The sequence below is a fragment of the Tachysurus vachellii genome, chromosome 25 (genome assembly GCF_030014155.1).
Source record: "Tachysurus vachellii isolate PV-2020 chromosome 25, HZAU_Pvac_v1, whole genome shotgun sequence".
Classification (NCBI taxonomy): domain Eukaryota; kingdom Metazoa; phylum Chordata; class Actinopteri; order Siluriformes; family Bagridae; genus Tachysurus; species Tachysurus vachellii.
This window is the reverse complement of record NC_083484.1, coordinates 4,595,645-4,620,006: the sequence shown is the minus strand read 5'-3', so window position 1 is coordinate 4,620,006 and position 24,362 is coordinate 4,595,645. Positions and strand designations below refer to the sequence as shown.

At 38.5% G+C, this 24,362-nt stretch overlaps 1 protein-coding gene across 1 annotated transcript in view; it reads right to left on the bottom strand.

Annotated features, from left to right (window-relative positions):
* Nucleotides 1-975: 975 nt before the first annotated feature.
* LOC132840416 (contactin-associated protein-like 2) overlaps nt 976-24,362 on the bottom strand; it is a 132,087-nt gene continuing 108,700 nt past the window's right edge. Inside the window, exons 16-24 of the mRNA XM_060862050.1 lie at nt 24,191-24,361; nt 17,497-17,715; nt 13,012-13,248; nt 12,356-12,589; nt 11,788-11,921; nt 9,137-9,230; nt 2,368-2,598; nt 2,035-2,106; nt 976-1,832 (exon numbers count right to left, since the gene is read on the bottom strand). Coding sequence (XP_060718033.1) covers nt 1,633-1,832; nt 2,035-2,106; nt 2,368-2,598; nt 9,137-9,230; nt 11,788-11,921; nt 12,356-12,589; nt 13,012-13,248; nt 17,497-17,715; nt 24,191-24,361 — 1,592 coding nt within the window. The 3' untranslated portion in view covers nt 976-1,632. The remainder of the gene's footprint in view (nt 1,833-2,034; nt 2,107-2,367; nt 2,599-9,136; nt 9,231-11,787; nt 11,922-12,355; nt 12,590-13,011; nt 13,249-17,496; nt 17,716-24,190; nt 24,362) is intronic.

The window sequence follows — 24,362 nt, the reverse complement described above, 5'->3', positions numbered from 1 at the left end:
TCAATGAAGCCTGAAAGCTTATTTACTGAGTCGTATGACAATGTGGGACACCTCTATGAAAAACCTTGCACTTTCATTGCACAGTTTCATTCACCTTATTTTTATGAGCCTTTCAGGTTGTCATATTAAAATATTCATATTAAAATAGCATTGGTTTATCATGTTTTTATGCAAACTACCTGACTGGTGAAACTATAGAGAACAATGACTTGATAGAATTAACACACTCATGTCTTTGTCCATGTTTTGCTGAAGTCATATGGTAAATGAAACGAAAATTCAACCAGGTAAGAGATGAGCTTATACTAAATAAATTAAATGTGAGGTGTCCAGGTTCGTGCTATGGGGATATACAAATGTATGAGTTGTATTTTTTTTAATCATTTACTTAGAATCTATAAATTAAGTAACATGGATGAATGGATGTAATTTAACTTACCCATAATCTTATAGAAACAGATGTTTTCAGCATGATGTTAAATGGATTTACCCAAAAAAGAATACACACACTCTTATTATTTTGGAATGAATTATTAAATTCCTAGGTACTGTAATGTTATATAATTGGCTGTTAGAGGCAAATGTAGAGGTTATATTAGTGATTTAAAAAAATTATACACACATTGTGAAAGACATTTTACCTGTGTTCAATACATATACTTTTTCTTCATGTACACGTTTAAATGTAATATCAGTGGCACACAAATGGCACCCAATGGAATCAGCTAGCACACTGGATACACAGTCAGTTTGTTTGCTAATGTGGTCCTCATGCTGCTCAGTCATAACATTCTGTCTTGAGACAAAACAATATCATTGTTTGTCGCTTCTTGTATCCTAATGCAATGCACAGCTAAATGTAAAATATATTCTTGTGGTAAAATGTTTAGTAGCGTTGCCATAGTGCTAATAAATGAAAGAATATGCATACTTCAGATTCTGTATATAATTCAACTTAAGCAGAAAGAAAGTCCATTTGCTTCATACAAATACTTTATTTCCAGTCGTAGTTGGTTCTATTTCAGATCATTAATTATATGTATTTATTGTAAACGAAGTGCAATCGATGTCCATGGCAACAGCATTTCATGTTAGTAATTTAGAATGGTCTGTTAGTGGCTGATTACACCAAATTAACAACTAATCAACAAAGCCACTTAGTGTTCCCTGATCAAAAAAGTGCATGATATAAAATACACATTAAAAAAATGCAGAAAAAAGCAAACCGTCCCAGATCTTTCCCTGCTCCACATTTACAGTCTCTAGGAGCATCCATCATGTGAGCTCTCAGCAAGCTGTTGTGCACTGCTTTGCCTTGAGAAAGGTTGAGATAAAGAGACAGAGATGACAGGCACGCATTTATTCCCAATGGTGCACATACTGCTTTCTTTTGACCTGCTTTGGCTGCCTGTCTCACTGAGCATCTCTTTTTATTCATCTACAAATTGTAAAGTTTGGGCCAGTACATAACAGACATAAATCCTTGTACCACCATATCACTATCATTACAGCATTTTACATTTGGTTCTGATCCTCAGTCCACCTTATACCACCATATACCTCTATCATTACAGCATTTTTCATTTGGTTCTGATCCTCAGTGAGACTGAAGGAGTGTGTACTGTCCCCATATTAGATGAACCACTCCTTCTTGTTTTCTTCTATGGACTCTGTGAAATTGGGTTCCGCGCTGATGATGGCCGTATCAACTGATTCTGAGTGTTCGGCCCCTTTGGACTCGTTGGTGTGGTATGTTCCCTTGTGGCGGAACATGTAGCGTATCAGGAACACCAGAGTGCACAGGATGGTGAAGATCACCACAGCAATGATGCCTACAGTAAATCAAGAAGGGAGAAATGTACAGAAAAATCTTGAGGGGATTAACAATAGTTTGTTAATCCCCACCTTTGTCTTAAGTTTGTAACCTAAAGAACCAGTGTTAATGTATTCATAGATACTTCAAAGAACTTTTGTGTTCCCACATGTAATGTAAATGTTAACAACCAAAAGCAAAAGCGGTTTAGCACTTTCTACCTCCGATTATTGTCGAGTTCCTGTTGAAACCATCTGGTACAACTCTTTCCTCATTGAAGGGGAAATCAGCACCTACAGTACAGGAAGCATTGTGTGCCATGAATGGTTATGGCTGTTAGAGAAGAGGACTAAACTTTAATCAACATCTAAGCATGAAACTATTAGGGTTAAGCAATGAATATACATCACATGGTCTTACTGTTAATAATAGACACTTTTTTCATCATCATGATTTGGACTGACTTCACAGTATCTTCACAAAAACCTACAATGCTTGATATTGTATTCTAATAATTAGAATTTATTCTTTTTTTGTTAACATTTTTTTTTTACCTCCATCCAGGTGCCAGGGGTCGGTGTTAGCAGCCATCGGTGAGACAGTGAGTGGTGATGCTCCACAGTTTGACTCGACCAGTTTGCCCTGATGTGAGACAGACACAGCGCGGTGTGAACGAAGAGCCGCCTTCAGAGGTGCGATGCCGTTAAACTGCACTCGAGAGAGACAGCCTACAAAGCCAGGAGAGTTATACTTCTCTATCAGCACTGGGTCAATGGGGCCGGTCTCTGTGAGAAACATAGAAATATACAAGAAAGGCCTTACAGAATTTTTTGTACTCATAAATGTAAAGTCAGTTTATTATAATTGTGTATGTAGTGTAACAAAAGAAATAAACAAAAGCCATGGACACTATGACAAGCTATTTATTAATTCTTTCTCTCTTTCTTTCTTTCTTTCTTTCTTTCTTTCTTTCTTTCTTTCTTTCTTTCTTTCAATGAAACTAACCCAAAAGGTCTCAGCTGCTTTATCTCCCAATCTTTTACAACTTTCTGCTCTTTTTACAACTTTTTTTTTCTAAAACAGTTTCTTCCCACCAAAATAAAAGTCATTTAGGATATTCCCATCAAAATAAAAGTCCTTGTCAAATCTTTCACAATATATACAGTATATAATTAACAAGAACATATATATATTCTTACATTTCACACTCATCTTTTCTGCTTTAACAACCCTCATGCTAACATCCCAAGCTGAATATCTTCTTTTCCAGTGATCATATTCCATATTATATTTCTCCATAAACATTTGGGCTATATTATATTTCCTGCTACTGTATACTGCTTTCTAAATGGAGAAAGTTCAAACAGACAGAAGTTCATAATGGATGTTTCTGCAAAAGATCAGGCAGGACTAATGATGATGATATAACATCAACAAAAAACATATTCTTGTAGAAAACTAGAACAATATGTTAAATATCTCTTACTGTTGATCAAAAAATTTAAATAAAAAAATGCCACAAATCATCTTTACCCACTCAACCGTCTCTGAGCTGTGTTTATTAATACTGATGCTGGGCATTTGATCTGTACAACTGAACTAAATTCTGAATTTCATTTCTCACTTATTGATTCTGCTGACTGGAGAATGATGAATGTTTAATAAGTCTCCATCCCTGACCTCCTCTCTCTGAGTTAATCGTGTCTATCAGTATCAAACTACATACACTGCAAAGAATCTGGTATCATCTCGCACAGTTCCAGGAAATATACTGTCTATCCAAAAACCACTGCAGAATTCGGTTTCCTACATATCAGATTCAGAGACCTGTGGATTGCTGAATTGGATTAGAGACATAGGTTTTGTGTGAAATAAGTGGTCATAGGCACTAAAAATAAAGCTATAAAACTCTATAATTAACATTTTGATATTTGCGATATATTCGATATTTATGATATTTGTCAAATGCCTGTCTAATCAAAACATTTTTAAATCATTTATCATTTATTTTAAACATTAGCTTTTCTGATTAGCAATATTTCTGCCCAAACATGACTCATATCCTCCTAAATCTGCTTTTTGATTAAAACTGTATAACCTGAACTTATACTTTATGCTTATTAAATGTATGGATGAATGAATGAAAGGATGGATGAATGGATGGATAAATGGATGAATGGATGGATGGATTGATGAATAGATGGATGGATTTCTTCTCATCAAAAGCTGAAGTATGTTGAAGAGCTTGACCTTACACTACTGATACTGTGGACTTTCATCCATCCATCATTCCATATATCCATCTTATTCTGTTTGCATACATACTGTCCTATTTACTGTCTATCCATACTGGATTGTTCACTCTTCCCCGGACAAAAACACGACGGCAGGTGCACTAATCCTCCCTCCACCCATTCATCTATCTATATTGTCCTGCCCACTATTTTTACATTCATCCATTTAAACTGGCATGCTCTCTATCCTTCCATCCATCTATCCGTACTCACACTGTTTCTCTGCAATTGCTCGTCTACCACTGCATTAAACCATCCTACCCTAATCACCTGCTCCACCCAACCTCCACCATTTACCAGTCTGTTACTATTCATCCACTCAAACATTTTAGTGGGTAGAATATAACAATATTAGGTGTGGGTTGTGTGTTACATTTAAAACATGCTTGTAAAGTTGTTGGGAAGTAAGATAACATTGAGGCTGACCTCCAGATATCAACATTGTGTGTGTGTGTGTGAGTGTGTGTGGAGAGGAGGAGAGCTAGAAGTAAGATAGTGCAGTACTATATTCCATACCCATTTATGAGATTTCCGATAATATTTACATCTCTCTTTATAAATAACATGATTCAAGTTCTTACAAAATACATCAAATATCGAGGCTTAAAATCTGTGTAACTCAAGCAAGAAGTAATGTTTTTTATGACAGCAAAATTATGTCTATATCATGGATGAATATTTCACTGAATAATCTGTCTGTCACCAGTGAAAGATAGTGAAAGACAAGTTTGTGAATCAGCAGGTTAATCATCATATCCTTCAGGTGCATTATGTTAAAAAAAAATCTCACAAGAAAGAAGAAAATCAGAGAGAGTTTAAATGAAAGGTCCTGAGAAGGAGATACAGAGTGATTCTGTCCTTCCAGTAACCTTCTGCTTGGTTTGATTCCCCACTGCAAGTAGCACACACACACACACACACACACACACACGCAGCAGCAGCAGCACAAACCAAGTGCTTAGACACAGAAACCCAAAATAAAATGCAGTTCAGCCATCAATAACAAAGAATACACAGCAATAAAGAAACACAATAATTTTCCTAATTCATAACTATAAATAATACAATATATATCACAACATGCAGTTACAATATTAGTCCTGGTTGTTATACAGAATAGGAAAATCAGTATTACCTGAAAGGCAGGCAGATTATAGAGTAAACAATCTCTCTCTCTCTCTCTCTCTCTCTCTCTCTCTCTCTCTCTCTCTCTCTCTCTCTCTCTCTGCATCCAAAAAAGTCCCTCCTTTCTTCTCTGCTCCTTTATAGCTTCTCTGTGTGTCTGTAGCTTCAAATCAGGGTGAGCTGGAGGAAAACATGGATAATGGAAGTGCCTACTGGATGGATCTGGAGTCTAACCTTGCTGATGCCAGAGGTGCAATGCAATCAAGCAAGACCACGACTTAGACCACACACACACACACACACAGTTGAGTGAGTTGAACCACACTCGCACAGCAGCAGTTGACATCATCCAGCTGTCAAATATCACTCTGTAATGAATGTATTACTCTTTAATGCATCTTTAGTGTTTTTTTTGTTTTTTTACTAGATAATATGGACTGTAAAACAAGTTTTAGGCATCAGCACCAGATGCTGCTCAGTGAATTTTACACAATACACAAGATGTAAATTAAGTAAAACTGATGAAACTCTACATTGACTGTAACCCAAGCTCTGGATTTAACCAGGGAACCTGGAGCTGTGACAGCAAAGAAATGTGCTGATGTGACACCATCAATACTCCATAAGTATTGGAACAGTGCTTAGTGGTCAACGGCACAATTAAATTTGCGCCTGTGCAAATGGAGGTCTGAATAAAATAATTCCTAAACATAATTATTAAAATGAAAGCTGATCAATAAGTAAATTATTGTGTCTCTATGTGTATGTAATATATAGCAGAATGGTTTAATGTTTGATTGATATAATTCAATCAGGAAACTTTTACTTAACATTTCTTAAAAGGAGTCTTCAATCACAACAACCTGTAAATTTGTAGGTTTTTACACTAGAAGATCTTCAGGAGAAAGGGATTTATGGTTTTTATATAAGATAATCTTAGCAGCTGAGTTGGCAGAATCACAGGTTTCGGGCAGTTAATTGAGAGATACATGAAAGTTGTATGGCATTTAACTAGTAAACTAGTATAGTGTTTTTGTCAGGAAAGCAGGGTGTCTTCAAGGATAAAATTCCTATGCAGTGATAACATAAAAAGGGTTTCTATTTAGGAAAAAAATAACCAAGGCTAGAAACACTGGGAACTGGGAACATAACACGTGGGAGCAAGGAAACAGGAACAAAATCATAGTAACACAAGGAAAAGGTGTGCAGAGGCAGGGATTAAGGATAGAACAGGGCACAAAACCAAAACTGCCAGAACATCCCCCTAGTGTCCAGGCAGGAAAAATTCCAGGCCATTCCTGACAGGTTTTTTTGTGATTGACAGAGGAAAGAAAGTAGGGCAAGTTTGCCTTGCTTTGGCATTGTCAGGGATTTGTGAAACATCTTTTGATGATAGGCTGATGCCATTCTGCTGCCACACAGAACTGTCAGTTCTAAAGACAGAAAAAAGAAAGAGACAACAGAGGAGCAGCTCCCTTCCCAATTATCTTTATAGATTCAGAGAACAGCACTTTAGTCTGCAAACAATATTAATCAGAACACACACACACACACACACACACACACACACACACACACACACACACACACACACACACACACACAGCAAACCAGAATAACTATAAATCCATTCATGTTTCCTTCACTGCAAAGAGCTTAAATAATTCATCTTCCTTGTCACCTCTCTGTATGAGCCTGTGATGGGTGATGAGTCACATAAAGCACTACAGCACATAAACCTTATGGGGTTTTCCAACAGTTATAAATCACACCCACCCACCCACCCACCCACCCACACACACACACACACACACACACACACACACACACACACACTCTCTCTCTCTCTCTCTCTCTCTCTCTCTCTCTCTCTCTCTCTCTCACTCTGCAAGCTGCTGCACAGGATTTGTGTGTCTGTAATTATATTTGTCCCATAAAATCACCTCCATATTTTGTTTGGACAAGACAGATCAAATAAATAACTACATAGATTAAAATTTAATAACATAAATGTGTAATTCATGCACTAATTAATCAACATGTTGAATGTTGTAGAGTCTCATGCAAATTAGTTCCTGTTATCATGCTATAGCAAAAATAAACAGTTGCTCCTTTACTTGTTACGTTAGTAAAGTGCTCCTGGTGGTCCAGCGGCAGGATCCAGAGCTCTCATTGCCGCGACCTGGGTTCGATTCCAGGGCTAACACAGCCACCACAGAGCTAACTTTCAGTGCCAATGTCAAACCCAGACGAAATGGAAGGGCATCTGGCATAAAAACCTGTGCCAAATCTAATAAAAGAACCAACACCTTGGTGAAGCAGTGTTACATGGCTCAGATAAACTGCTTTATACCTGATGCACACGCAGGTGTATTTATACACACACATACCCTGCATACTTTATATATCTTATCGATGACAGTCACTAAATGGTAAGCAAAAGCCGAGACATCCCAGTCTGTCAGATTTTTAAGTTAGAGAATGAAACTCTTCGTGTGGCGTTAAGTGCAGTTCATATGTTCATATGCTGGCAATAGGTTAAGTTACTTGTACAATATTATTACTGATCTTGTGTAGGACAACATCAATCTGGAGCTTTTGTATTAAAAACCTTTTGACTTTTTTGACTTGTGACCTATTCCTAACTCATATAAGGGTAAATCAGCTCATTGCATGTGCAGGATAACGAATATGGAAATATATTACAACACCACTAAGTAAAGAAGGAAATGCTGAAGTATGAAAGCCAGACAAAATGTCTAAGCAGATATGAGTCCAGAGCAGCGTCCTAACATCATCTAGTGGCAAAAATAATGTATTACAACATGCTTGTGATTAAATCTGGGCAAATATGAGATGTGGCACATTTCTGGGTTGTAACAAATGACTTTGGCAAAAATCATCTAAAGATTAATAAAATCTCAGGTGAACTCTGCTGCTAAAAAGAATAGAATAGAAAAAAAGAAGAATTTATTTTGTCACAAATACATTACAGCACAGTGAAAGTCTTTCTTCACATATCCCAACTTTGGAGGTTGGGGTCAGAGCACGGGGTCAGTCATGATACAGCACCCTGGAGCAGAGAGGGTTAAGGGCCTTGCTCAAGGGCCCAACAGTGGCAGCTTGACAGTGCTGGGGCTTGAACCCCGATCCTCCAATCAACAACCCAGAGCCTTTACCACTTCGTATCGCCATAGAATAGTAACTCATTAACATCTCATGCTTGAAACATCCGTTAAAAAAAGCATGGAACATTTAACTTCTAAAAATGATTACATTCATTTCTGGGAAATATTTAAAAAGTGTTCAAATTCCTGAAGATCACGGGAAGATGAAATGTTCACTTTTTTCACCTTAATTTTCAATGATACTGATTGATGAGTTTTCTTTGAAACTCTATACAAATAAAATATATATTATAGACTGAACGGAAATGAGTGAATCATTTTTTAAGTATATTATAAATTTAAATTTTAAAATGATTATTATTGATTTTAAAATGTAAAATTCATTGTTAATTTCTATTTTAAGGAAATTATTAGAATGTTCCTGAATGTAATATGGAATATAAGGGCTAGAGAAAAGAATGAATGCGAGAGACCAAAAAAAAAAAAAAAAAATGGTGAAATTAATATTTGTTGTAAGATCTATGTTCTATGATCGATCTATCTTTTTCATTTTTGTGAAAATTATTTTATTTTTACAAAACAAATTTACAGCATATTCAACTATTATCTAAGAAACTTCTACAGCAATCTCCACTAACACCAACTATAGTTTTTACTAATCTTTAACTTTGTTAAGAAATCATTGAACTGTTTGGGGTTTATGTCAGTAAAGAATAAGGCCATCCTGCTGCAGACATAAGTGACAGTGACAGAAAGAGTGATAGGACAAAGCTTACCGAAGACTTTTCCTAGGAAGAGAGTCTTGACCAGGTTGAAGAGAGAGTCTGAGGTTTCAGGAAGTGTGTAGCTGACTGAAGGGTAATGATCCAGCTACAAGACACACACACACACACACACACACACACACACACACACACACACACACACACACACAGAGAGAACAGTGATAATTAAAAAAAAATAAAAACTTTTAAAACCTTTAAAAACCTTCTATTCTATTTTTTTTTGTCATGTTTTTCTTTGTGCTTCCTCCAGGGATTCCATCACCCTATCCCACCCCCACCCCCACCCCCAATCAAAGAACTGCATTGTGTAATGACATTTACGCCATTTAGCAGACGCCCTTATCCAGAATGACATATTTCTCATTTTATACAACTGAGATATTGAGAGTTAAGGGCCTGTTTTTTTATTGTCTTTTGTGTATTGTCTTGTATTTTTTGTTTTGTACTGTCTTTTGTCCTTCACTGTCTTTCTGTCTTTTGTCCTGCACTGTTTGCACCAGGTTGCTCAGATGCACTTTATGTGGCTAGGACTGCTTACTAATGAAATGAGACAACGTTTCTCCAGGACCAAGTGCTACATAGTCCTGGAGAAACGTTGTCTCATTTCACTGTGTACTGCAACAGCTATATATGGTTGATAAAATATGACAATAAAAGCTTCTTGACTTGACTTGACTTGCTCAGGGACCCAGCAGTGGCAGCTTGGTGGACCTGGGGTTAAAACTCAACCTTCAAACCTTCTGACTGGTCCAACACCATATTCACAAGACTACCATGTTGTAAACTCATTGCAATTTATAAAATGTTCTGTTGTGTGTGACTGGGTGTGTAAGTGTGTGCGAAAGTGTTAAGTGTATGATCTGTTAGGACCCTGTCCAAGGTGTCCCCTGCCTTGTGTCCCTTGGGCTGGGATGGACTCTAGATTCTCTGTGACACTACAGAATGCGATTAAGTCTAAGAAAGAGAAGCAGTACAGAAAAATGGAAAATCATTGATGGACAGCTCTCAAGCGCCACCTTGTGGAACTGTCTTTATAGTATGCTCATGTGTCTTCAACTTGTGTTGAAGCTGTTTATTAAACCAAAGTGTGCTAGCTACAATTTCTTCAGTCTTTCCTAAATTAGCTCACGTAGCTCATCTCTAAAGAGCTCAGAGTGACAGATCCAGAACGTTTTAATACGACATCATTAAACATCTCCGAGCTTATTTACCTGTCATAAGGAGCTAGTGGCTGACTCGGAGAGAAAAGCCGTTATGAAAAGCTTCCCAGAGGCTACAAAACTCTCTGTGAGCCACACGGCTTTAACGATCCTTGCTAATGAGTCGTAAATAAGCTGCAAATTGGCCTTGTGGAACATGAAGGACAGACTTAAAAAAAAACAAAAAAAACAATTGAATTACATTTTAAAATAATATTAACTTTACTCATCCTCAAGGAGGTACAGTAAGTCAGGAAGCCTAACTATATCAATTATTAGCAATTAAGGTCTAAAATCTCACGGGGCAGAAGGTCAGTGCATGCTTTTGACTCGATGAGAGTTGCCTCACTGAACAATTTCTTCTGAGGATGTGGTTTAATGTTTAACGTCCTCAGCTCTTGCGTCAGGACTTAAATACTAGAAGAAAGAGAACATTTCCTTTAGAACGAAGCTACGACACACTGAAAACAAGTGACAGGAAAATGAGAAGAGAATTCTGGGTAATTCAGGTAAACTATTTTAGATGAAAATTGATTTGATATTTTAGGTTGATAAGGACCACGAATTCATGTACAACCACACAAATAAAGGACACACAGGGCCTTTTTACACCTGGTCACTTCATGTGTTTTCTCTGATCCGATAGCTATCTGATTTGTTAAAACTGTTCCATTTACATTAGGCCACATAAATGCGTCTCGGCGAATCGGATATCAATCTGATCTTTCTACTCCCGCCCAATATGCAAATATATTTTACCTCATTTCCGGGGTAACTGAAATGGAACATGCTTTGGTGTATGCGGTTGCTACAAAAAACAGCATTTGCTGTTTGCTGCATTTTCACCAGCGGCAGCAGTGCATTTTAAGACCCAAAGAAACACCTGGGTGAAAGATCGGAGCAGGCACTGATGGGAAAACATATTTGTTTCTGGCGCGATGCACGACTCGTGAGTCACCTGCGAGTGACGTACTTCCGTTTGGGAGGAGTATAGCCCTGACGTATGTGGCTTGAACAACCACATTCATTTACACCTGTCCAGTTTCATCTGAAATGCGTCCCAGACCACCTCCTGAAGGGGTTTGAACGATCGGATTTATATCCGTCTCGAAACCGTTTCAGAGGGCATTTAGACCTGGTCTTTTTACCGTCGGATAGCTATCTGTTCACAGGAAAGGCATGAAGTGACCAGGTGTAAAAAGCCCCACAGACACACACTAATCCAATCTACACCTCTGATGCTGCTTCACACCTCCACCTCATCACCTCATCAGTTCTCGCTGTGCTGTTCTGCTTATCGATCGAAACACAGATCAGTGTATTCAAGCCAGTGAAAAAAAACGCTACATATCCAACTGCAAACAAAACCTAATGCCTAATATTAAAGAATATTAGAAAATGAAGGTGTGGTGTTTACTGTATGTGTCTGACGGCGGTTCTCACTTGGACGTGGATTTCTCTTTCTATTCTTGTGATGTTCACACTGTGTGGATGCCCGTTGGCCAAATTGCGCTGATCCAGTTCGACGGTGAAGGGCTCGAGGAGACCTCCGAGGTTATAACGCAGCTGTAGAGACCCTGTGAGAGAGATTGAGAGAGAGAGAGAGTGAGTGAGAGATACTTCTTATTCGTAAAAGATTGAGCATGAACATAATAATAACAAGCACTTTCTTTTCATTCTTTCTTTGCCCCTTTTTCACACACACACAGGCATACACACACACATGCTGACGTTAAAACCACTTTATTTCTGTGTGCATGTATTTGTTCATCTGTGTCTAAGTCCATATGAGTGAGTGTGACAGAGAGCCATTAAACATTACGTAGCTGTATTGGTTAAATTGAGACGCTTTCGAAGAGCTCTGCTTTGTTTTGCACAATAAAGTGATACATATAAATGAACCTAAGACATTGTGAAGAAGTCATTAAACCAGAGCATTCAATCTCACGCCATTTAGTGTGGAGCTCAGTGAGGATCGGAGGAAAATATTTTTTAAAACATCCCTACGTACCGTTAGTTCTCAGCACCACAGCCATGTAGTCACTCGTCCTTGAGCTGATGTACAGAAGGATGCTGGGAGTGCTGGATGTGCTGAAGCTGAAGCTCACAACCTCATGGGTCAGGTTCACATCTAGGGGTAGAGATTGGGAGAAATTCTTTTCTTGCACGTTGGACGCTGAGGACGTCACGTCCGGCATCAGGTTATAGCGCACCAGCGTTCCTGCCTCGAAATATGCTCCAACATCTGCAACAGGAACACACAGCATGCTCAGTTAGAGACAGACTCGGTTCCTTCTGGAATCTGTGTTACACTAATGGTGATAAGAGGCATGATAGGGATGAGTAAACCCCTAGTGAGTAAATAAGTAACCGCAACAAGTTGTGCGATTGCAGGCCGAGGATCACAGGATCATGGGATATTTGTTTGTGACTGTAAAACTCATAGGCACAGACATGGCAAAATGTGTGGCATTATGTGTGTGCTGCTTAGAATCTGAAAACACAGTAGTTTGTCTTATTGACCAGTGAAGACAAGCACGAGAGTGGAAAATTGCTCATGTGGCATGTTTAGCTGAGTATGAGTCACTAATAAAATGAATAAATACATTAAATAAAAAAAAAGCTCACACACACACACACGAGTTCTATATAGGTTCTATGTATTGCCTTTAGTGCAGAAGGGTCCGTCGTAAGCCGTGTCACTGCAGTCACACGAGTAGCCGTTGTACTTCTCTACACACTTCCCTCCGTTGCGGCAGTACATCCCGAAACTGGTGCAGTGACCCGAGCATCCTAGTTTTACTCCGGGAGTGACCTTTGCTCTTTCTTCCAAGTCGAGGGTCACGCCGTTCATCTTCAGGGAGCGGATGCATCCCAGGAAGCCTCTCTGTCCTCCTGCTGTACCTGCAGCAAAAGCAAAAAAAAGTTTTAAATCTTTAAAAAAAGTGATTAGACCTCTGTATCAGATTCATTACCTACGTGGCCTTAGGCTAATTCAATTATTAGATTTGATTAAATTAAAAGTCTAATGATGAACATTGAAGTATAATGGCTCACGGGGCCAGTGTTGAAATCAGTGGAAATCTCTGGAAGATAGATCCTGGAGAATGAGACTTAAACAGCTTGAATACGTTGCTCTCAACGCAGTATTTGTATCACTATAGGGAAAAAGTCAGTAACTAAAAAATTTTTTTTAAACTCCACAACTACACTCAATTAGTAGTTGACATGGCAATGGGTTAATTCCTCTGCACAGGAATTAGCTGTTACTACAGAAACGTATGTTGTATGTTGTTCTTATTTTTGTTACTCAGACAGTGTTCGTGGGTCTGCTGGACCCGCTGCATTTTCATTCATTCATTCATCTTCTACCGATTATCCGAACCACCTCAGGCGTCATTGGGCATCAAGGCAGGTTACACCCTGGACGGAGTGCCAAACCATCGCAGGGCACACACACACTCTCATTCTCCCACACACTCACACACTACGGACAATTTTCCAGAGATGCCAATCAACCTACCATGCATGTCTTTGGACCGGGGGAGGAAACCGGAGTACCCGGAGGAAACCCCCGAGGCACGGGGAGAACATGCAAACTCCACACACACAAGGTGGAGGCGGGAATCGAACCCTGACCCTGGAGGTGTGAGGCGAACAAGCTAACCACTAAGCCACCGTGCCCCTTGGTTTTTAATTCAACACAATCAAAAATTTGATGTTAAAATACTCTACAGATGTTTACTTCATCCCAATTACAAGCAATATAAACAGCATATATGGTTAATATTTGCCCTTTACCTTTATTACATCACAATTTTTAATTAAAGTGCTACTCGTTTTTTGTTGTTTTTTAATAAAATGTAAAAAAAAAAAAAAAGGAAATCAAATTTAATCAAGTTATGAGTGGGAAAAAATCAACACATTTACAAGGAAGCAAAGTTTTTCAAAACTGTTGATGTTTATGAATATGGGTCCCACAGACCCAACAACATACTGTACAAGGGTTAAAACAAGCACATTAATATAATCCTGACCAATCAGAATCAAGAGATTGACAGCTGTAATATGTGAGATGTCCAGATATATGATTTAAGCTTCAATTTTAATTTAATTTTATTTTTTTAATTAATTTTAAATTCGTCCTCAATCCTTTCTGCCAGCACCAATCAGTTTAAAAAAGGACTCTATCATTGAACTGTCTTTAGCTTGTCATTTTTTTAATTTTTTTAAAGCTCTTTTACATTATCTCAATCTCACACTTGACTGATTACCATGGTACCTTAATCTAAATTATATTACAGTGTTCTTTAGACCATATCAATTGCATTACTCTGTTTGTGCATTATATCTTAAACTGGAAATTGTGTCTAACTGGAACTAATAGGATACGGTTCGTAGATTCGGAGCCCAAACTTGGAAACAAATTTGTAGGCGCATAGAATGTGCCAGAACGTTTGGAAACAGAAATGTTACCTACTGTTCTGACAAGCCCAAGGTGATAGTTTTCCTGAAATTGAGGCATCAGCATGCGAAAAGCAAAACACATGCAGAAACAGAACAGAAATAATTCAAAATTCAAAACAAAACCTATGAAGAAGAAGAGAGCATGCTCTTGGGGTGTGGTGTTCTAGGAAAATAATCAGATGTAATAATAATAATAATAATAATAATAATAATAATGAGATGCAACCCAGTACAGCAGAGGTCATTATTTTCCTATAATAACACACCTCGAATACATTCTTCACAACAATTTGACAGCAATTACAAAAGTTATGCATAAACAATTTATTATATTGTACTACGGTACACTTTATCTGTTTACAGTTACATTTAATGTTTGTCAAGTTCCTGTTATCACTTAGACTAAAGCAGTGATAAACATATAGTCCCTAAGATGCATTCTTCTTTCTGATATAGGAGTGAACGAAAAATTCGAAACATTTCGTGTCAGATAAGAGTCTGAGAGGATATACCTGTAGGTTCGAGAGTTTTAATAAAGATAAGGAAAATAAATAAAAAACTTCAAGCAAAGGCACAGACAAAAACAAGCACAGGGCAGGAGATAAGCAAGCAGGAAGAAGGGGATAGGCTAAACACAGGTTTTTGGAAAATATGAACACAATACAAGGCTGGGAACATCAGGACAAGGTGCGACTGAGCGTAGGTGTGTGTGATCAGTAGGAAGGTAACATGTGTGTGTGTGTTTTGGGAAGTGGAGTCCAGGGCATGTTGGGATGTAGAGTTTGCTAAATTGGCAGACCTGAATAACTTTATGTACTGTAAATGTTAATTATGATTATATGTTTTCCTTCATTAAAATATTCATTCATTCATTCATCTTCTACCGCTTATCCGAACCACCTCGGGTCACGGGGAGCCTGTGCCTATCTCAGGCGTCATCGGGCATCAAGGCAGGATACACCCTGGACGGAGTGCCAACCCATCACAGGGCACACACACACTCATTCACTCACGCAATCACACACTAGGGACGATTTTCCAGAGATGCCAATCAACCTACCATGCATGTCTTTGGGCCGGGGGAGGAAACCGGAGTACCCGGAGGAAACCCCCAAGGCACAGGGAGAACATGCAAACTCCACACACACAAGGTGGAGGCGGGAATCGAACCCCGACCCTGGAGGTGTGAGGCGAACGTGCTAACCACTGTTTGTAACGCGTTATGGCCGATTGCTTGGGTCAGTTTGGTTACGTGCGCAATGTTTACATATTTTTGCTCTCTGTTCCGTTTAGCCGCTGGGATGGTGCTGGGATTGTGTTTTGTTTAGGTGGAAAAGGTCTTTGTATTCTTATAGCTGAGCTTCTTCCCATACTTCTGCTATACTGCATGTGTAGATACGTTCAGGCTGTGTATGCATAAGAAAGGATTTATCATTTCTGTCCTGGGTGGAAGGGGTTAAAAAACCATTGTGGAATCAAATTTAAGAATTTAGCGTCATCAGGATATAACGACGGAAAAGGTGCTCTTAATTAGAAATGGCCAGTGATCAGAGATGATAGAGCAAAAAGATTGCATCCTTATTTATCCTTGTCAGTGTATCGTCTTCGTGGTCTCGGTTTTATGTCTCTGTTTTGTTTTTTGAGTTCTGTTTTTCTTTTCTTCCCACCAGTGTTTTCCATTGTGTTTAATAAAAACAATGTTTTTGTTATGTTTTATATAATAAATCGTGTTTTTTAGCTATCCCTGCTTTTGGGTTTGGATTTTTTCTGTAAAGACACCCTGTTTCCTGACACATACAGTTACAATGGCAAGATACTGTAAGGAGTGCTGCTATCTGTAACAAACATGCTTTAAATTTTTCATAAGATGATAACGTGTATACAGAATGAATCACTGAAAGTGCAGCTGAAACAGAAAATGAGCTGCTTTAGTAACAGATGACTAGACGGAAACACTGACACAAGCGCTCGGCGAGCTGAGAGGAAATCCAGCCAGTGACTATTGTAATGCTTCCCAAAAGACACATTCACCAGAACACATAGACTCGATGAACACGGAGTGCAGCCTTTTTAATAAAGATGTCGACTTCCTGACTATTCACTCTGGGAAAAATGTCATTTTCAGGTGCTTGAAGACCGAAAATGCTCGAAGACACGATGGTATATGAATGAGGCAGTGAAACATGAACTGGACGTCTGAATGTGGTACAGTAGAAGCTCTAAAAGTCAAGCAGTTATTTATACATTTCATTATAATCAGTGAAACTCCATCAGAGCTATAAAGCTATATAATTTTGTTTAGGGTTTTAATGTTCAAGAGATAAGGAAGTCGCTTCCTCGTTCTTAATGTGCTGAATGAACCGAGGAACAAAACAGCAGAAAGAAAAAGCTAAAGCCATTCATTTTCAAGGATAATTACCTTGTGGAACAGGCTCTCCATACGTTCATAGTCATAATGGGACATTGAAACTATTTTTAATTTATTAATTTCAGCCCATTTTTCACAGTTATGGCTGCTTCAGTGAACTGAAGAAACCAGCATTTAAATTAAGGTGGCAACCTTTCTACCATGCAAACAAGTTTATTTTACTCCAGTGGTTGCTGTTTATTTTAGTCTGTACACTAATGCAAAGAGCTCTTCTTGCTCTGTGTGTGTGTGTGTGTGTGAGTGTTTGAGTATCTTACCCACATACAGCTGGCTGTAGAGCTCCAGGCGTGTATGTCCCTGAGCAGGTGCAGCTCGAACCTGTCTGTATTGCTGATCCAGCTGAAGCACGGCCTCTTTGACGTTTCTCTCGGCGCTGACTCGATGCCACTGATCGTCGTTTAACGGCACGGGTGAGTGAACGTTCAGCTCCACCGGTCCATTCCCCACGTCGAAGGAGAAGGTAACAACATTGGGTGCTGGAGAGAAACAAGAAGACAGATACTCCAGAGATTGTGGAGTAAAAACGTTGCACAAAAATAACTAATAGTCTTGTATCTTTGATTAGCAAGGTCACATGCTCGAACCTGATTGGTCAGATAGAGTACACTATTTTGGTAGAACAACACAGCTCAGTAAGTAGTTCAGTAGGTCAGACTGTAACATGAACAATAGGTTCATAGTAACACATTCATTCCAATTATTTAAGACATTCATGTTATTGTTTCTATAGTTGCAGCTTGTATGTCGGGAGTGTATTTCGTGATGTTGTGACATTATTTGTTTGGACACCTAGACTTAAAGGCGGGGTCTCCGATTTTTGAAAGCCAACATCGACATTTGAAATCACTAAAACAAACACGCCCCTAACCCAAATGGGTCCCACCCCTGTACTGATAGCTCCGCCCACACATACATACGCAACCCAGGCAAATAATAGAAAGAAATGTGTCTTTATCATAGCTGAAGGGAAGAGCAATACGATTGCAGATAAACAAACAAGCAAAAATGACACATAAGCATAATCATGTAAAGGACAAAGGCATATATTAGTTCTGTGTAACAAAGCAAAACCAACGTTACTCACCTATCGAGAAGGAAAAAAGCGCCTGGGCGTCTTAAGTAAAGTTGAGTTTCCTGAGTCAATAACTCCTGAGCTAAACACTGTTACTACACAAAACAGCTTATTGTCTTATTGTAGCTGTGTCTCTACATTACTACGATAGAAAAGATGTGTTATTTGTGTAGTGACAGCGTTTAGCTCAGGAGTTATTGACTCTGGAAACTCCAATCTGTGAATATGTGACCAACTTCCTGCTCCTTCAGTTCTCTCCAGCGCTGAAAAGCTGATCCTATATTAACACGTCCTACTTCTTGCCTTATCGTAAGCCTTTCTTCTCTTTCTTTCTTTGTTTTTATCCTCCATGTCAATGTTAAAACCCGCTTTCTGCTAATGTCACACATGCGCACTGAACACTCTCTACGCCGCATATTGACAAGCCCCGCCCCTTTCTGCTCATTGGCTACACGTTTGTTTTGATTTTGTTTATTATTCGGCCCGACTCAGTTTTCTGAAGCATTTCTCAAAAATCGGAGACCCTGCCTTTAACATTTGTGGAAGGAATCTCCAGTGTTAGTGTTTTGCTATTTTGAAAAGAAAAGAAATAAAGGGAAAAAAAAATAGAATGAAGAGTGGCACTGATTAAAACAGCTGAATAAAGAAAGAAAGAAAGAAAGAAAGAAAGAAAGAAACTGCAATTTCAGGCCAGCATTAAACGCACATATATAACACTATTTAATTATCTATTTAATCAATTTCTTAGAGAATGTCTTAGCTATGCAAATAGGCATATTATAGAATATTACATATTACAAAAAAAGCCTCTAAAAATATTACCAACACAGGATGACATCACACAATACTGCCACAGGTATCTCCTGTTTATAACCTCATCTAATGAAATAAAATGTCTCTACTGAGTCTTGCAAGAGATGGTTAGATGTTGTTTACTCAGTTTCAATGTTGCCTTAACTCTGGAGATCGGCTAATACGATTAACTCCTGGAATGGAAGTTAGAGTTTAATTAAATGCCATCAGGATGGAAAGAGGTGTGGGAAATCTTTCAGTAATTGGTTGCTGTTCCAAAATAATTGCTTATATGCTATACAGCTGCTTGTGTTTGAGAATCAGCAGTGGTGACTTGTCAAGAGAAATAACCATCCATTTATCCATCTATCCATCCATCCACTTATCCCACACAGTGTTGTTTGGACCCTGGAGGTCATACCAAAAGATTGGGGCACAAGGTCTGGGACAGCAAGCCAACCCATCTCAGGGTACAATTACAAACTACAGACAATTTAAAGATGTCAATCAGCTACAACACATGTCTTTGGATTGGAGGAGGAAACCTGAAACCCCAAAGGAAACCCTCAATATAAAGAAAGCAAACAAAGCTGCATTTTCATTCTTTTCCTTTCTAATATCAGATCTCTTAACTAACACTGACACCATTTCACCAATCATCCTTTCTCTATGCTTATGCTATATAAAGTGAAATGTATCTGCTTACTATGGCAAAGTTAAGCAATGTCTGAATCGCATGCGCTGTGAATGTAGTAACTTGTAGTCCGACAAGAAGCTAAATTATTTGGCCCACTAAAGATTTAATCATCATTGTTATTGAGGGACAATGAGTGACAAAAAGGTGAAAATTACTCTTAAAAAACGCCAGGTTTGGCCCTGCACACACTTCAAATTACAGATCCACTATCATGGTGTCTGTCCAGAATCGTTCAAACCCTCAGAAACCTTTCTTTCTACCCGCCTACTTTTCTCTTTGTCCCTCTGCACAACCTCCAGCCGCTGCATGTAGGGGGCACTGGTTATCCATTTGTAACTATGTAAGCAGAAATGTCACATAGTGGGTCTGTGCAAACAGAAGGAGAAGAAAGAAAGGAAAGACGAAGCAGAAGAAAAGCAGCCAATATGCATAAAGTGTAGTAGATGTGAGATAAGTAAAGAGGTCAGGGTGTAAAGTGTAGTGTGTAGTGTAAGTGTAGTGCACTTCATTCATAGCATTAGGACTAGACAAACGTCTAAAAAAAATCTCTGGGACTTAATTTTGACTCAATTTTACTGATTCAGTATAAACATAGACGAGAATCTTAAAGGACAGGACAGATATACACTAAAATAGATCATGATGATAATATAGTAGATGATGATCATTTTTTGACTAAACAATCTATGATATATCTGTTGATTCTATCTCTCAGTTGTAAATGGATTTGGTTCACAATAGTCAGATTGGCATCAGACTGAACAAAAGGATTACATGTAATGTAGGAAAGTGAAAACATGAAAATGTAGGAAAGGTAGTGACTTATAAAGTGCTGATGTTGAAGACTCCTTCCATAAATGTCGATCTTTATAGAAAACTTCATGATCAGTGATTACACATTTGTATGTTTTTTCTTTGTTACTTTTATTATTAGGCTTTGATTTTTGAGATGCATCCACTATGCAAAAAAAAAAGAGTTGTTACTATAGAAACAAAAATATATTTGAGAGAAAGAGAGAGAGGATTGGGAGTTTGAGAGTGGATCCTTGTGTTGGAGTTTATTTACTTAACAGCAAAATAAAACTCAAATGTCATTCAAAAAATGTAACTGAAAAATGAAATTAAAGATTTCAAGGGACAGAATAAAATGATGGTAGAAACAGAACAAGCAAAATGTCAAAAAATTCATAACTCCAGGATTGGCAAGACTTCACAAAGGCACATACTCTTGGACCCAGGAATTAATCTGGGGGCAGTGGTGGCTTAACTGGTTAAGGCTCTGTGTTGTTGATTGGAGGATCAGGGTTCAAGGTCCAGCACAGCCAAGGTGCTACTGCTGGGCCCTTGAGCAAGGCCCTCAACCCTCCCTGCTCCAGGGGCGCTGTATCATAGCTGCCCCTGCACTCTGACCCCAACCTCCTCAGTTGGGGTATGTGAAGAAAAGAATTCCACTGTGCTGTAATGTATATGTGGCAATAATAAAGGCTTCTATGCCCCATTCTATTCTAAAAAAAATCAGGAAGTTCAGATACAAGAATGTGCTGTACGTTATGGAGTCCAAGAGCATTGAAAAAAATAAAAAAATGAAATAAAACAGTTATTTAAAGGCACTAAAGTGGCATTTTTTTAAGTGGCGTTTAATTATTTAAAAGGGCATTTAAAATGATCATTTTAAGCATTGATGAAAAGATAAAGCAACAAATCAAATTTCAAGATTATTCCCTGGTCAATGCTATCATACTCTGATAGCATCTCATGGACTGCCGAGTCTCTGATAACTCGGATCGTATAGCTAAACTCCGTCTGAGTTCAAACTTTAATGTCTCTACTTCTTCTACAATAGATCTCTTATTCATGTAACATTTACTGTCACTGGAAATAGTAAGAAATGAAGCTCTTGCTCTTTTTGTTTGTAGACGCTAAAATCCGACCAAAATCCATTACCCACCAGATTCCTTCTGTTGAACGCGTTCCATTGTAACTTCACAAACAATGTCATACGCTTTACATTTCACATAAAATGAGGTCAGTGTAAAAGCACGATAGAGTTAAAAGTACTAAGCGTACATTATGAAAATGGCAGACATGGATTTATGGTTTCTAGTTCATGGTTGACCTCAATGACATTCTCTAATTCTGGAAAACAAAGGTATACAAGAGGAAATAACTCATTAAATTGATCGCAAGGCCTTTAAGCAACTACTGTGTGTTTGGAGTTAATAGCCTGAGAAGACTGTTCGCCAGAGGGACGAGAAAATGGGCACTCGCTTTTAAAAATGGAAAGAAATGTTATACTTTAAGACGTTAAATCTTGTGGAACCAGTGAGAACATCACACCTTTCTTTTTTGAAAACTCTCCAGCTAAGCAAATGCACAAACACTCGGGGTGGCTGAAATGATCAAACTCAATTTTAGACTTGGTACACACAGTACAATCATGATGTGAACTTGTCCATCACTGGAATCCTTTTCTTTTTGTCTTTAAATATGAAGCATTGCTTTATTTCACTCTCAGTTTAGGAGAGTAACTTTAGAAAATACTTCAATCAGGAGGTTGGATTAAATAGTCTGGACACACACACACACACACACACACACAGACATTTAAATGCACTCTTAATCTCATGCATTGGCCTGGAGCTGGTCCAGATTACTCATCATTTCTAAAAGGGTCATGCTGGCTATAAATTGGATTGTGTGTTGTTCTGGAGGTAGAATGCAAAGTTTTATGGATGAACAATCAACATAAGTTTTCATAAGTTGACAGTAAAATTCTAGCATTTGAACGCATTTAAAATTTGATTGTCTATTAAAAGACCCATGCATTGATTTTTGTAAAAACACTACACTTTTTAATTGATTGGCTTTGCATTTAATCTAATCTAATAAAGATAATGTTAATTAAATAAATCTGAAAATATATCAAACTATGCCTTAAGCCCTATTCGGACGGGATTAGTTTTACGTGGGGACGTAGGGGTAAAGTAATTATTACCAGAGCTTCTCGGTGATTTTAGTCCCGTCCGAATGTGCCATCTCGGTAATCATTACGGACAATAGCCCTATTCGGACGGGATTCGTTTTACGTGGTGACGTGGAGTAATGCAATTTTACCTCAGGACGTCTGTAATATTAATTGGCCAATTCGCACGGGACAAGACATCCCAGTAAAACTAGCAGAAGTGGGAGGGGTAACTCGCTTTATGCACCACAGTAACCTCCTTGTCGTCATGTGCGTATGACGTTGCTTCCTGTTATCACGTGCGCAAACAGACAACATGGCGTCTCCATGCTTGCAAAACGCGCCAAAAACTACTTTTAAACAGGAAATGACAGAATTTTACCGTACATATTTACAGCGGGTCTATTCGGACGGGATTAGTATTACCTGAGGTAATTTTTCCGGACCTTTTTACAGAAGGTTAAAGTCACCGTAATCTTTACTGACATTGTCCGTAATGATTACCGAGATGGCACATTCGGACAGAACTAAAATCACCGAGAAGCTCTGGTAATAATTACTTTACCCCCACGTCCCCACGTAAAACTAATCCCGTCCAAATAGGGCTTAAGTCAGTAAAGATTACGCCGACTTTTACCTGTAAAAAGGTCCGGAAATATTATCCCGTCCGAATAGACCCGCTGTAAATATGTACGGTAAAATTCTGTCATTTCCTGTTTACTGTTTAAAAGTAGTTTTTAGCGCGTTTTGCAAGCATGGAGGCGCCAAGTTGTCTGTTTGCGCACGTGATAACAGGAAGCAACGTCATACACACATGACGACAAGGAGGTTACCGTGGTGCGTAAAGCGAGTTACCCCTCCCACTTCTGCTAGTTTTAGAGGTAAAATTGCATTACTCCACGTCCCCACGTAAAACTAATCCCGTCCGAATAGGGCTTTAGTAACCGACTTTATTCACAGCCCAGGGGATTTTTTTCGGCAGCAGTGTTTGAAAACCTCGACGACCTGGGTATCTTGTGTTATGTGTTTACATTGTTAAGAAAAAATCTTCATGTCATTCTAAAGAAATATATTTGTAGTTATGTTTTCTTAAAGTTGAGACGAATCAATACTATTGCACCACATAGCGCTGTGCACGAAACTGTTATATAATCATAAGGATTGACTGCCAGGAAAGAAAATATGACTGATGTGAATAAAAATAATTGCCATTTTACAGAAGCATGGATGTGTTTAGATAAGAAGATAAGGGTCAGGCCAAGGTCTCAATCTTTTACACACCGCAGGATAGAAGAGGCAGGATGAGTGAGTTTGAAAAATTAAGGAGGACACAGGAAAGACACACAATCATGATGGTTGAGGTTAGTGTGTGTGTGTGTGTGTGTGTGTGTGTGTGTGTGTGTGTGTGTGTGAAATCGAGAGACTCACATTTCAGCTCCAGCCGGATGAAGTCTGTGTTGCCCAGATTTTCCAGGAAAACCCCATGAGGTGCAGAGGTCTTGAAGTAAAAGGAGATATCAGCGCTGGTTTCAGCTCGGAAAGTAGAGAAGTGAAGGTAGGAGGTTGGTGTGTTGAAGGAAGCTGCATTCCAATAACTGCC